Here is a 14,404-nt window from a genome sequence, read left to right as displayed (position 1 = left end):
TTAAAAAGTTCTACGCTGCCATCTTCTCTCTGTCTGTCTCCTGCTTTACGGAAATTGAACAGCAGCATACCCAGTTCATACAAGCAAGACACATTAGCTCGCAAAAGCAGCACAAGAAAAGCCTTTCTTGAAACACCAGGTGTTGAGAGAGGACTGGAGAGCTTGGGGTGGGGGGAAGTGGCGTACGACAGTTCCTGCAAGTTACCTTGATAAGCGCGAGGGCCTCGCTGAGTTCGGCCATGTCAATGTCACTCTCCTGAAACAGACACAGTCAATAGGATGGCATTGTACGACGGGAATGAATAATGGAGTGAGACACCGAGAATACACAGTGCATTTGCGCTAAAACATGGCATTTTGCTGGATATCATGAATAAGTAAACTCTTGTCATATCCCTGCAATTCTTTTGCTTTTAAGAAAGGAACATTTGCGTTGTGCATGAAATATAGAAAAGCTTTACCTTCCCCCCCCCCACTTTCTATCATTTCCTAAAGAAGTTCACCTTGGTGAAAAACTTCATGCGGTTCCTCAAGTCATCCAGCTGTTGCTTCTGCTCTAGATAGTGCAACCGCAGCTCATTGTTCTCCTGGGCCAGCTTTTCATTTTTGTCTCCGGAAAGAAAGAAAGAAAGAAAGAAAGAAAGAAAGAAAGAAAGAAAGAAAGAAAGAAAATTACAGATTCTGTTTAAATGCAGAACCCTAGAAACGACCATCATGATCTTCAAACCTATTTTACTTGAAGCAAATACATTTCAAACAAAGAACCGCCCCCTCCCCCTTCTTTCCCATTCATTAAGTGGGATTCAGAGAGCCAGCAATAAAATTCTACCCATGCAGAGAACACCCCTACCCCACAGGACTGTAAAAACGAAGGAATTCCATGCAGTGGCTTCTCACTGCTACATGAAGAGATGCACTGGATTTGGACATTCCTGCTGTGACTGTACAAGCATGTTTAGGCAACGCAATGGGACCCCAGAGAACACTTTTAATGTGTGCCATGCTGAGGGCAGGCACTGATTGCCCACAAGCTAGATCTTGACTGCCAAATATATATCTGTCATGTGTTCCTACTTTTATTATTACTAATAATATTAACAGAAAAGGGGCATAGAAAGAGAGAGGTAGAGATGTTATAAGAGACATGGAAAGGAGGTATCTCAGGATAAGCCATGTGCTTACAAATGTGTTTACTAAAGTCAATGTTGATGTATGACATAGCTTGAGGACAAGTAATAAAACAGCAGCATATCCTTATTTCACCTAAGCCTGATTTCTATTCTGCCTCCCCAGAATGAATATCAATATAAATGCTCCCACCTTCTATTGACAGGTCAAGTTTGGGTAACTAGGTTCATAAGTTGGTGAGGTGGGAAGATTGTGGGATATTGTTGACTGAGAGAGATAAATGCTTTATTGATCTGCTTATTGATCTCTTACACATTGTATCTTGTAGACTGGATAGTATTCTCTGCTGACATCTCACCTGCTTTCCTGCAGCTACATATCACACACACATTCTTTATTACAGTCTAAAGACCCACAAAGCAGCTACATATCTATACCCAGGTTGTTTGTTTTGTTCTTGGCTTATTTTGGGCTGCTGTTTTCCCCTCACGTTAAATGTTCTCAATAAATGTTTTTAGAACATTAACAATCTCTTTTTAATGATGATTTTATGCATTCAGTTCCAAAACACACACACACACACACACACACACACACAGAGAGAGAGAGAGAGAACAAACTATATGTTTATAAATATTGTACATTGTCAACTCAATCTGCAAACATTCAACTGAAATCATTTCCTTCAGAGTCATCAAGTGATTGTGTACAGCTTAAGCTCTACTCAGAATAGACCAAGTGAAATTAATGGACACAATGTCCTTTAATTTCAGTGGGTTTACTCTGAACAGGACTATCACTGAATACACATGCATCCTCTAGTCCAGAGGAGAACATAAAACTCATTTGCTTAATCTTTTAGGGTCTTTTATGTTAGGGCACTCATGGCCGAGTGGAGATTTGAACACTGGTCTTCTGGTCCTAGTCCAACCCTCTGGACCAGCCCACTGGACCAGATATATGTAATTATTTGGAAGCATTTTCTGTGGGGAAGACTTGGGCGTTAATGATATAACTTAAGCAGGAAGAATAAAGAATACACTGAAGACTCTCCACCCCAACCCCTGAAACTATGGTGCAAGCTTTTGAGTTCTTCTCTTTTTCGGGGTTGAGTATTAAGCAAGCAAGCAAGCAAGCAAGCAAGCAAGCAAGCAAGCAAGCAAGCAAACAAACAAACAAACAAACAAAGGCTGGAGCAAAAGCTATTTTTGGACATGATAAGACCCTCAGCCTGCAGCTTGTAGTAACAACCTAAAGATGGAAATATTCTGTTTCACTCTGTGTGGGACTGTTCTAATGGAACAACATAGCTACTTGTGCCTTTGGTCTAACTTAAACAAGATTCTGTATTGTGCGCACGGAGTGTTTGCCTGCTCACATAAAAAGAACGGGGATTTAAGAAAACAAAGATTAAGATAATCTACTGGTAAAACAAACAGCTGTCAAAAGCCGTTTGTGCTAATATCATCATCTGTAATCAATATGCACAGGGTGCTGACCCACGCATTCATGTTAGGGGGAAAAAAGGGGGGGAAAGAATTGGAATAAAGAGGCTCCTAAGCCTGCAATTAATTTAAACATTAAACTGCTTTTAAATGTTCTAACCCAGAGGATCACAAAACCTGAAACTAATCTGCACATTGAACAGGGAGGTGGGGGTGGAGGAAAGCAAGCAAGCAAGGAACCAAAACAGTTCTGCGTTATCTAAACGAACACATGGGCCTTTTCAAAGGGCAGCCTACCAATGGTAAATTGAAGGCCAAGGAAAAAGACAGGAGAAACAAACGGGATTTGCAAAATCAGCTTCTGTGGAGAAAACTATCTGCCTCCAAGACCCACACTGCTTATCAACACTCTTCCTGACATCTTTCCCACAGCTCATATGCAGTTCACGTACTGCTTCCATTTTGCCCACAGAGGACATATTCCTGATCTGGATAGTTTTCTTTGCTTCTTTTAAAGTTTCTAGTCCTTTTCAGACACAAAGAAAGAGGAAAATGGTACTATTGTGGCTGAAAGAGTCAGAAAACAGATTCAATCAGAGTGATCCTTAAATCCATTAGATTTTAAAATAAGGGTTGTGTGTTTTTTATAGTGTTTATAGACGAGGGTTACAATAGGCCTACGAAAAACTACTTGCCAAGATTGCCAAATCAAACCTTCATGATCCAAGGCAGTATCTCTCGGAGAACAGGTCTGTTTCCTCTGCTGTACTGTCACTTAACGCCAGCAGTACCATTGCACCATTGCTTAATGGCTGTTCTTTTATACTGTACCAACTCCATGCTTCATTCATTGGCTCTTAGGGGCTATTTGCTCAGCCAATGTTGAAAGCAGAATTCAGGGCAATGCTGGTCTATGGCCTGACTCAACTCACCTTAGCGTTTTCCAGATGTTGTTGGGACTCCCAACTGCCATCAGTCCCTGCCAGCGAGGTCAACAGCCAGGGATGATGGAAGTTCAAGTCCAGCAACATCTGGAAGGCCAGAAGTTCCCCATTTTGCCTTTGGGACTATGTTATGAAAAAACATGTATGTTAGCACTCCAACACACTTTTACATTTTAAAATAAGTAGAAGTATATTTGTGAGAGGGGAATCTAGATACACCACCAGAGGGAGTGTGTGCGCCTAGTTCAAGTTGTGCCAAGGAAGTTCCTTTATACAGTCAGACCATTGGTCCATCTAAAATACGTATTGTATTGCTGTATATCAGGCACCCCCAAACTTCGGCCCTCCAGATGTTTTGGACTACAGTTCCCATCTTCCCTGACCACTGGTCCTGTTAGCTAGGGATCATGGGAGTTGTAGGCCAAAACATCTGGAGGGCCACAGTTTGGGGATGCCTGCTGTATATTGTATGAGGGCAGGATATAAATATTTTTTTATAAACAAACATCTATACTGACTTTCCACTGCAGTGGCTTTCCAGGGTTTCAGGTCAGGGGTTTCGCCATGCTCTACATAGAGATGCTGGGAATTGAACTTGGGATCATCTGCATGCAAGGCAGGTGATTTATTGCTGAGCTAAAGCCCTTCCCCTACACTGGTGGGAATGCCAAAGGAGAGAGAAGGCAGTGGCAGAAAGAGAAGGGATGACTCTATCCACTGCCAGCCCAGTTGACTTGAGAATCTGCTTGCCTGATGGAACTCATAAGGGGATGCAACCTATTTGCAGGAAGAGACTCTCAACATGCAAAGCAGATACTCAACACTGAACTGTGGCCCTTTCCCCAAAAGACCAAAGTGTGGGGAACTACAGCATGCAGAAGTTCCTGGGTGATTAGAAAGGTCCTCTCTCTGCCAGAGACCTTGGAGAGCAGCTTCCAGACAGAAGACAAATGCTGGGCTGGCGGGGGGGGGGGGAAGCATCCTGAGCCAAGGCAGCTTCTGATGTTCTGCAAAGCTCTCAGCTGAGTAAAAAATGGAAAACTCGCTTGCACACCTTGCAATGTCCTTCAGAGCAATATACCTCGTTCTGCTTTCATTCTGGCCAAGATGTTGTTTTTATCTGTTAAATCCGACTTTAAAGCAGCCTCAAGCTGAGCAATCTGCAGCTTCAGCTGCTGCTCCTTTAACTTCCATTGCTGGTCGTGGGTCACGCCAAAGGCACTAAGGAATTAAAAGGGGAGAAATGGAGAGAGAGAGAGAGAGGGAGAGGGAGAGAGGGAGGGAGGGAGAGGGAACAGAAAAGAATTATATTAAAGACCAACATATGGCATGTAAGGAACTCAGAAATAGGCTTTAACAGAAAATAATAAAGAGGGGAGTGTGGGGAGAAAGCGATTTTAGTGGCAGAGATCATTGTCATCATGTCTTAGGAATTAAGTAAACACATGCTGGTCTGCTGCTGTTGAAACCGAGGCGCCTCTCTCAGGCTGCGGTCGTGGGACATGAAAGGGTTTGCGGGATGAGCAACGGGGCTGGACTCAATTTAGAGCTCCAGAGCCAAGAGAGTTGGCAGCGGGTGAAGGTTTGTGGGGACTTGGGAAGGAATCCGGAGGCCTGTTCCAGAGGAATCTGCTACTCGAAACCTCAGCAACAGACTCCGAACATGGGCAGCCTTTGCACATTTAAACCTCTTTTCGTGTACAACCCTGCAGTGACCCACCTGATCCGTTTTAAAGACCTAGGGAGGGGAAAGGGGGGGGAGCGAAGGAAGCCCAGAGGCAGTTGTCTGTCCAAAGAAATGTTGGCTACAACAGAACAGCGGTTCTCCTATCATGAAACAGCCCCTCTGAAACATAGTAAAAATCTTTGTACTCTTAAGCCAACTTTATACCCTTAAACCAAAAACTTGCATTGTTAACATGAGTTAACATGTTAACATTGTTAACAAGGAACAGAAGATGGTCTTTAGGAGGGAGGGGGAAGGGGTGTGTGCCCAGAAAACACAAGTGTTTATCAAATGATTCACAGTTCAAAAAACTGCATGCATGGTGCGTAATACTACTTTTTCTTTTACCATATTTTATTGGAGTAAAATAAAAAAATTCCTTCAGTAGCACCTTAAAGACCAACTAAGTTTTTATTTTGGTATGAGCTTTCGTGTGCATGCACACTTCTTCAGATACCTGAAGAACCAGAGTGGTATCTGAAGAAGTGTGCATGCACACGAAAGCTCATACCAAAATAAAAACTTAGTTGGTCTTTAAGGTGCTACTGAAGGAATTTTTTTATTTTACTTCGATCCAGACCAACACGGCTACCTACCTGTAACCATATTTTATTGATTTCAGATATAACAGAACTAAGGACAGAACGACATTATTACCAACCCCTTCTACTTAATGTTATTGCATTTAATACGGGGGTCTCAAACGACAACAACTACCCCATACAGGGGTCTTAAAATGCTCAATTTCCAGTAAATGTAGCAGCTATGGTTCAATGTTAACAGAATTTTGCAATTTTGGAGGCAGTGGTTCCAGAATCACATGCAGCTCTGAGGAGGGCTTGACTTAGCTTCCTCCAGAGGGGCTAGTAGATCTCGGGACTTGGTAGGGATGCCTTTCAAGGTCTCCTTGTTAGAATTATTTCCCAAACTTTCAAGTTTTAAATTATTGGGTTTGGACAAAGGAACTGATAAGTTTGGAGCCTTCCACAGATCAGCCTTTTAAATTTCTGCATTCTGCACAGAACACGTATGTGTGTGATCACCTCAAGATTTCTGTTTTTTTTTGTTCTGCAGGGGCTTTACAAGTGAAGAGGAGGGAAATATTCAAATGGGCAAAATGTGCATGCCACAAATTCATATTCATATATTCTCCCTAGTTAAACTAGAATTCAGGAGGAATGGAATACAGGGTGTAGAGGGATATAATAAAGAAATGGGCTGGAGAACAATATGCTCAATCCTTTAAAACATTTTAATAGACTGCATGCTTAAATGCTATGTTATGATTTACTTATATACTGCTTTTTGATTCAAACGTCCCAAAGCAATGGATAGCATAGTAATACAAATGAAAAACTCAACAAAAGTGCTTTCAAAACAATATAAAATAGCAAAATCACAAAATGAATCCAACTGGAAGCCAATGCATTTCCAGGCCCAATTCAAATTGCTACCTTTAACCTATACCTGAAGGAATTAGCTCTTCCCAAATAAGACTATGCTGGCCTTAAGATCATCTAAAAAAGCACTCCCCAGGGTGCCCTATCTATAGGGAGTGTGGAGGGAGGGCAACAATTGAAGGGGTCTTTGGGGTGGCAGCCCCTGTCAATGGAATGCATTCCCTAGGGGAGCTTGCCCTCTATGTTAGGTGAAGACATTTGTTCCCACCCATCCCAGTCTTTTTAGTAATTTTTAGCATCTTTATTAGCTAACAGCAGTTAAGTTATTAGGGTTTGAGCCAATACCTCATTCTTGTCAATAGTTTTAATGTGGACCATTGGGACTGCTACTTTGATTTAAGTATGGAAGTTTTCTTGTACACAGCTTTCTATAATGGAGAGGCAGGTTACTGAGATTTTTTATAAGATATGCATTTGTACTTACGAATTTTAAATCATACATTTGTTTTGCGTATTTTAAATCATCTAAAGACTCTGGTTCAGTTGACACAAATTTAAATAAATTGCAATTATAAATATAATGCTTATCATCATCATTCTTTCATATTAGGCCCTTGAGGGCCAACAACTGCATCTACCACATCACTGTTGCAGTGTGGAGATTTCAATTACAGGCTACACTGTTTAAATACAGATATGTATAGTTTTCACTTGTCAGAAAAGTTTGTACATTTGTACATTTTCCAACAACCACCTCAGAATTTGGCTCTGGTTAAACTTAGAGCAATGTAGAATTCCAAATCCGCATAATGCTGACTTTAAAGGCATACAAAATTCTTCTGAAATTTACTGCTCAGCTATCATCTCCTTCGCAGTTAGGACAGCATTCCACTGGAATCTGCCTGGAATGTCTTTGGAGTTTACTTCACCCCGCTGCATTTTGAAGCCATCTGGGTAATGTACAAATGGCTGGCCATCCACCACACTGTGCTCTTAATACCAGTATGGACGGAGGGTCAGAGGGATACACGGTCAAGCTCTTACAGCTTCTGGAGCGGCTTCTGGAATTTCCACCTCAACATAATATGACTGGAACAAGCTGCCTGAAATGGTGCCATAATGCTGTAAATGCATGGCATGAATATGCCCGAAATCAGCAAGTCAGACAGCTAAACTGGACATGGCACTTTGAAGCCACAGCAGATTTTATCCCTGCTCCCCAAGAATTGGATATTATTCTCTCCCCCTTAGAGAAAACGCAATGGCAATTGCGCTCTCTTTTCAACAAAAGCACTCCTACAGCTGGAGGGTTCTCCTTCCACCGACTCCATGATCAGGTGTTTCCTCATTAAGCCTCTGCAAATTGACTGTAATTGCTTCAATTTTCTGTTCGGCACCAGAAAATGAATTCAGTGCCCTGTCTCATTTCATGTTCAGTAGGTTTAGCCTCCTAATTTTTTATTTATGTGATATTAAGCACTGCTGACAGAATTTACACAGACTATTACCTCAGAGCATCTTTACATAAATATGAAGTGCAGTCACAGTGCCAGCCTAAGGCGTTTTGGCACCTGAAAAAGTTAGAGTCACGCCCTGTGCTGCTCTTGATTGGGGTCCATTTAAAAAAAGAAAAAAAAAAGAAATTGAGACATTGAGGTCTAAGCTGGAAGTAAAAGAAAAGAAAAAAAGATGCCTACCAGCCCACTGCAATCTGCTATCGCATCATGACAATGCTGTCTGTTGGCCAGCATAAAGGGGCAGGTGTGCTAATGAGTTAAAGCTGGGAAGTACTGCCAAAACTGACTGCAAAAATGTTTTAAGCTGACTTCTGTTACAAGGCTGCAAAACAACACCCAACGTTATAGACCCTTTGTTAGAAACTGTGCAGGTTCAACTCTGGCCAGGATCAAAAGAATTGCAAAACTAATTCACTGAGTCCAAGGGATTTTAAAAGATTATTTTACCTACCACACAGTGGAGCAAACTACTTTAGAAACTGGATACCATTACAAAAGCAGGTTGTGATATGGAAGAGAGTCAGCAGTTAAAACGGGGCAGGCAGGGGACGGGCAGGAGAAAAGATCAACAGGAATAGCACAGGACCTTTTAGGAGTGTGGTCCCAGTCTTGGGATCCCAAGAGCTACTTTATTAATCACTTTGAGAGGCCATAATTATAATATGCAAATCAATCAATCAATATTTCCATCTATTTATTGCATTTATATCTCGCCTTTTTCTCTAAGAAGCTAAAGCTGGCGCACATGGTTTTCTACTGCCTCATTTAATCCACACAACAATCTTGTGAGTTAGGTTAGGTTAGGAGGCAATGACTGGCCATCTATAGGGTCTCTATCTTGTTAGGATGCAGGTGTAGTTTATTAGCTTTCCATCAGCCCATGTTTTTATCAAGGCACTGGTTTTGAACATGTACAGTCTCTCCAAATTCAGATGCTACAGAGAATTAATTTTGGGTATTTTGTTTTATTGCCTAAAATGGTAGGAGAAAACCTCAAAATGGTATCAATCAGCATATAAGCAACACTGCCCCAAATCTCCTAAGGGCCACTCCCACCCAGTGGCTTCATATAAATATTAAATAGCACTGGGGACAAAAATCATACTCTGCAGGTTAACTGCCAGGGGTCCACAGCCACCGTATAATAGTGCGTCTAACCCTCATCAGTCCAGATGAAATCAAAAGCTGCAGGGAGATCCAGGAAAATAAACAGGGCTGTACTCCCCCACCATCTCTCCTGAATAAGGTCATCTATCAGACCGACTAAGGCCAATTCAGTCCCCAAACCAGGCTTGAACCCAGACTGAAAGAGGTCAGTTTTATCCAAAAGTGTTTGCAGCTGAATTGCCACTACTCATGCATTGGTTATTTTAGCCCATACATAAACTGAGAAATGGAATGTTAAAAGAGTTCTGTTATCAGTTATTATTTACCTGTTGTATAATTTATCATAGTTTTCTTTTAAAAGGTCCCTCTCTTTTTCCAAATCATTAATTCTATCTTGAAGCTGGAATGAAGACAAACGTTGTAAGTGATGCAATTAAAAAGCAACATTACCGACACTAGTAAAGCTTTCTGAATAGCTGCATGCATGGCTGTGCTTTCTGGCAGTCAGTGGCTGGTAAGCTTTGACATTACAGTGAATGCCCTGATGTCACAAAAGAGCAAGGCCAATTGGGACGGTGGAAAAATCAAGATTTGCAAAACGTTTTCATTTTTGTAAGGTTTTCTCCTTTTTTAATATCAACCAAGCATTAGTGCGTTGGGTCGACTCATTTCACCTGTTTTATAGGTAGAGATGGCTCAAGAGGTGGGGGCAGATCTGCTATGCTGCCTTTTTGGCAGGTGGGGGCGGGTGGCTGTTGCTTACCAGGAGGAGGAGGAGGAGTGAAGCGGTGGGAAGGTTGGCGTGGTGCAAAAGCACTGATGGAGCCAATCTGGCACTCCTGCTGGTGTGTTTGCACCACGGTGCCCTCCTCATCCCAGTAAGTAACAACGACTCACCCGCCAGAAAGCTGGTGTACTAGCTTGGTCCCATCTCGCAAGCTGCTTCTGTCTATAGGTGAAATTTAGATGGTGTTTGCCACCTTTAATGCAATCATCATGTAATAGGATGAATGCAGCATCTTGAAATGGTCCGACTGCAAACTTGATCTTACATGGGTGTTCAAAGACTGCTCAGAGGTATATAAATACTACTGTAGGTTAACAACAGAGCGTTAAGTGCAATATATCCACCAGCTGTGCAGTCATAAGCCAAGTAAGACCAGAATGTTTAAATTATTGGGAGTCCTCTTACGACTTGGTCCGGGATACGACGCAAGTTTCTCTAGCCCAATTTAAAGGATTGTGCAAAGACTGTGCTCTTCCCAACCCCCCAACCCCAAGGATCTCACCTCTTCTAATCGTCGCTTTGAAAAATTTGTGGCCTGTAACTCACTCTCGAGGTGGAGGCACTTGGAACGTTCTTCTTTAAGTTGCAAATTGAGTTCGTCCCCCTTTGCCATGAGTGCATTGTGGCTTGCTTTAAGATTTTTTTGGTTCTGTGGAGGAGACGAGAGAAGGCAGCTGAAGTTGGGTCTGGGTGAGTAACATTAGGCTGCGACCACTATTCTTGGATGCAGGCTATGGATTCAGAGTCAAAAGGTTTCCTCCAGCAACCTTTAAAATGTAATCTCAATCCAGTCGACAGGAGATGCTCTTGCCATGTTTTTGACACAATGTCGGCAACAAAGAGGGTGGAGGGTGTTCCTCCCTCCTCCAGCATGCTAACCACACCCAGTTCAGCTGTGATGAGCAGGACCAAGACAGACATCTGTTTAGCAATTAAAGTATTTTGCTGTGGTTCTTGTGGTTTGGACACGCTGACCCAAAATGCTACAGTAGCAAGCAAAAATGAACCTGACCACAAATATGTCCATGCAGCTCTTGTCATTTTGCTGCTAACCCACCAGCTGATGTTTCGTTTGCCTTCTTAATTCTTTCCAAGGGAGCTGCATTAAGATTTAATTAAAAGAAATTCTGTGTCTCTTTAAAATTTGATTCTGCACTTCTGTGTGACATCTCAACTATCGAGCTGCGCTCAACATTTCAAAAACGTGCACCTCTGTTTATTTCGCTTTGGAAACTGTTGCACACACCACAATTTGCAAGGATTTGATAAGCATTTAAATCTTCTGAAAATAATTCCACTCTATAACTCCCTTACAAATGAGTGCGGTTGCTGTGCTGTGGTGCTTCAGCTTCGTCTGCTATGTCATATTACCATAATGATAAGCAGTGGACAAAAATGATAAGCAGTGGGCAAAAAAATCCACATTTTCCTGGTGAACAAGTTTACAGTTCTAGCTGAAGTCTTTGCCTACCTCCTGAAGCTGAAGAAATCTTTCCTCCATTGCTGCAAACTCATTGCTTTTCTCCACCAATTGTTTGTGGAGCTTGATCATTTCAACATTGTCCCGAATGCTTAACCTACAAAATGGCATGTTCAAAAAGAAAGTAATTGTGAGGTTTATGGTACAATAATAGTCGAGTCACCTTGTTAATTTTGCCTTGGAAAACTTAAAACCCTTTAAAATGGGTTCTTCACACCTTCCTAATTCCAAAACACAACTGGGGAGAGGTGTGTGTATAACAACTAAAACAATTCATTTCCTTAAAATAAACATTATAGGTTGTTAAATAAATACATGTTTTTACAGTATGAAGATATTTGAACATTACTCATTATTTGGATGTTTTGGTTTATGCTTATCAAACTTCGGTGGAGCCTGTGGTGAAAGGAGCAGTATTATACTTACAGTAGGAAGAGAGAAAAAAACACTTTCTTCCAAAACTTTTGTGTTAGAGAATTACTATTTAGTGGAGCATTATCCAAGAACATAACCCCTTTCCAAGTATTTCCAAGGCTAGCGGCTTAGCATTTTACACAGATAATGTCCCGAGATTGGCATTCAAATTAGCTGCAGATGTATCTTAACAATGACCATCTTGACCGAAATTCTATATGGCTAAGATTCTGTTATATATTTTCCCTGCCGAGATTCAATTGAAAATTCACTATTTAATCTTGTTAAAAGTCATCACGCAGATAAATACAGATATACTTTCAAAACCCTATCCCTTGAACAGTGCAAGGTGATCTCATTATTATTGTTTTTGCATGTATTTCAACCAAAAAATGTTTTAAAGGAAACCCCTGAATTGATCTTAACTGCTAATGCCAAATAAAGTGTGATAAACATCAGAACAGAATCTCACATCTTGAAATACATTGTTTCTCCTCTAATACTTATCTGTTATAGACAGACTGGAAAAATTGTCCCAGTGCCATGCTGGAACCAGAAAATAGACTACAAAGCCTACACATCTGTAAACCAGCTGAGAACTTGAAATCCTTTTTTTAATATATAATTCTTTTGAAACTCAGGGTCCATTGTGTTTTACCATTACCTAGTCAACTGTCCTTACCGAGAAGATTAAAAAGCTCACAAACCAGGAATCCGGTTTATTGCACCCTTCATATAAATAGATGTAGCAAGTAGAGGAAACATTTTTGCCTGATGCTAAACACTAAAAACTCCAATGCCATTTCATGTTCTTATGAATCTTGTTTCTCACATCACATCAAACAAATAGCAGGGTTGGCTTCAAAAGAGGTTTTTCAGGAGTTGAGAATAAAAGGAGTTGAGAAGAATGACATTTATGATACATGTAGATCTAAGCCAAATGTCTCCTGACAATTGACATTAACTAGTATGTACCACAGTGCCTAACTCTTTGAGTGTTCAGACCTAATGGGGAACCATGGTCTCCCACCAGGAGAACAAAGTACAGTGAGTCTGAGGCTCACACACTTTCTCTCCCCCTCTCCTTTTCTTTTCCATGCCAGGAGGGAAGAGATGGAAAACTTATTCTTTTGACTTTAAACTAACCACAGTTTCCCATTACACCTAAACTAGGAGAACAGTCATTTGTTAGATGATGGTTGGTGAGAAAAAGTCAGAACCATACAGATTCATTTCAGATTCTGGTTTGTTGTCACTAACCAGAGTTAAAGCTAGGGCTCCCCACTTTTTGGCGCCTGAGGTACATTTGAAAATCTTAGAAATACCACAAACTTTCATTTAAAAAAAGAAGAAAAAACTGACATTGCTCAGAACTTCCCACAACTTGAAACAGACAAACACCTAAATAAAGTACAAACAAAAAAAGTAGGGCAGCTCCCAATGACCCAAAACATAGGAAAAGAAAAGCAGAGGGTGTTGGAATGGTAGTCCCAAAGAAGTGTACATGAGGGAGCTATGGTGCCCAAGAGTGCCCTGTTGGGGACCCCCAGCTTTAAATCAACCAAGTTTGCCTAAGTAGCTTCCAATCGCTTCTTTAAAGGTGCAAAAGAAGAAGGTAAAGGAAATGGGGGAAGACAATGACACAGCCCAGGGCTTGTAGTTGCCCTTTCTTGCAAGCATTTGCCACCAGTGCTAGCCATCCAAAACCAGAGAAACTAAGAGGTTTTCCTTTTGACTGGATAATATCCCCATCTTGCCTTTCTATGTCTTTGGCCTAAATCATCCTGACCCAAAGTGCTGCAGATTAAGTGACCTTAGGGAAGGCAAAAATGGAACTGAGCAGAATTAAAATATATTACCGTGAGCACAAGTACCCATGCAAATGATAGAACCTAGGAATGTTAAGAAAACAAGACTCCAGATGGACAATTCATGAGCCATGTTTTTCCAACATGAAAACATCTGTTGTTCCGAACAATCTGGGATGACCCGAGCCATCTACATGCAACCCATATTGCCCAGATTGCTTCTTCTGCACAGCATGGTCCTGGTGAGATTTCATGCTGGGATGATCCAAGGTTGATTTTTTCTTTTTTGCTGTGCAAGTGTGCATGTGTGAGGGGGAGATCTTGCAGCAGTTTACTTTGAGCTGCTGTGGCAACAAACAAGCATGTAATACATATTGGGCTCCGAGCTTGCATTTCTAGTATTATCAGGTCCTGCTGCCAATTTGCTGTAGACACTATACCAGTGCAGGAATTTGTAAAATCATTGTTCCAGTCTCCCCCACCATTGGCAGCATTCACTTCTCATAACTCCCCCCCCCCCCAATCCATATAGTATATAGTAAGCAACCCTGTTCATGCACATTTGAGCCTTGGAGACATGATGGGAGTCCATTCATTTGCATGTAATTAATTGGGTTTCATTGGCACTGTTAGTTCTGTCATCAAGAC

The 14,404-nt window shown here is 41.4% G+C and overlaps 1 protein-coding gene across 6 annotated transcripts in view; it reads right to left on the bottom strand.

The window, feature by feature from the left end:
• Positions 1 to 14,404, bottom strand: part of RPGRIP1L (RPGRIP1 like) — a 72,453-nt gene that overhangs the window by 43,888 nt on the left and 14,161 nt on the right. For all 6 annotated transcript variants that reach the window (XR_015950517.1, XM_035119297.3, XM_088671943.1 and 3 more), the window contains exons 7-12: positions 11,526 to 11,631; positions 10,557 to 10,703; positions 9,594 to 9,667; positions 4,599 to 4,738; positions 504 to 610; positions 206 to 256 (exon numbers count right to left, since the gene is read on the bottom strand). Coding sequence is in view for 5 of the 6 variants with exons in the window: in XM_035119297.3 (XP_034975188.3) it covers positions 206 to 256; positions 504 to 610; positions 4,599 to 4,738; positions 9,594 to 9,667; positions 10,557 to 10,703; positions 11,526 to 11,631 (625 nt within the window). In the remaining variant the exon portion in view is untranslated. The remainder of the gene's footprint in view (positions 1 to 205; positions 257 to 503; positions 611 to 4,598; positions 4,739 to 9,593; positions 9,668 to 10,556; positions 10,704 to 11,525; positions 11,632 to 14,404) is intronic.

Source organism: Zootoca vivipara, chromosome 6 (assembly GCF_965207765.1).
Source record: "Zootoca vivipara chromosome 6, rZooViv2.hap1.1, whole genome shotgun sequence".
Taxonomy (NCBI): Eukaryota; Metazoa; Chordata; class Lepidosauria; order Squamata; family Lacertidae; genus Zootoca; species Zootoca vivipara.
The sequence above is the reverse complement of the archived record's forward strand: the minus strand, read 5'-3'. Positions and strand labels throughout refer to the sequence as shown.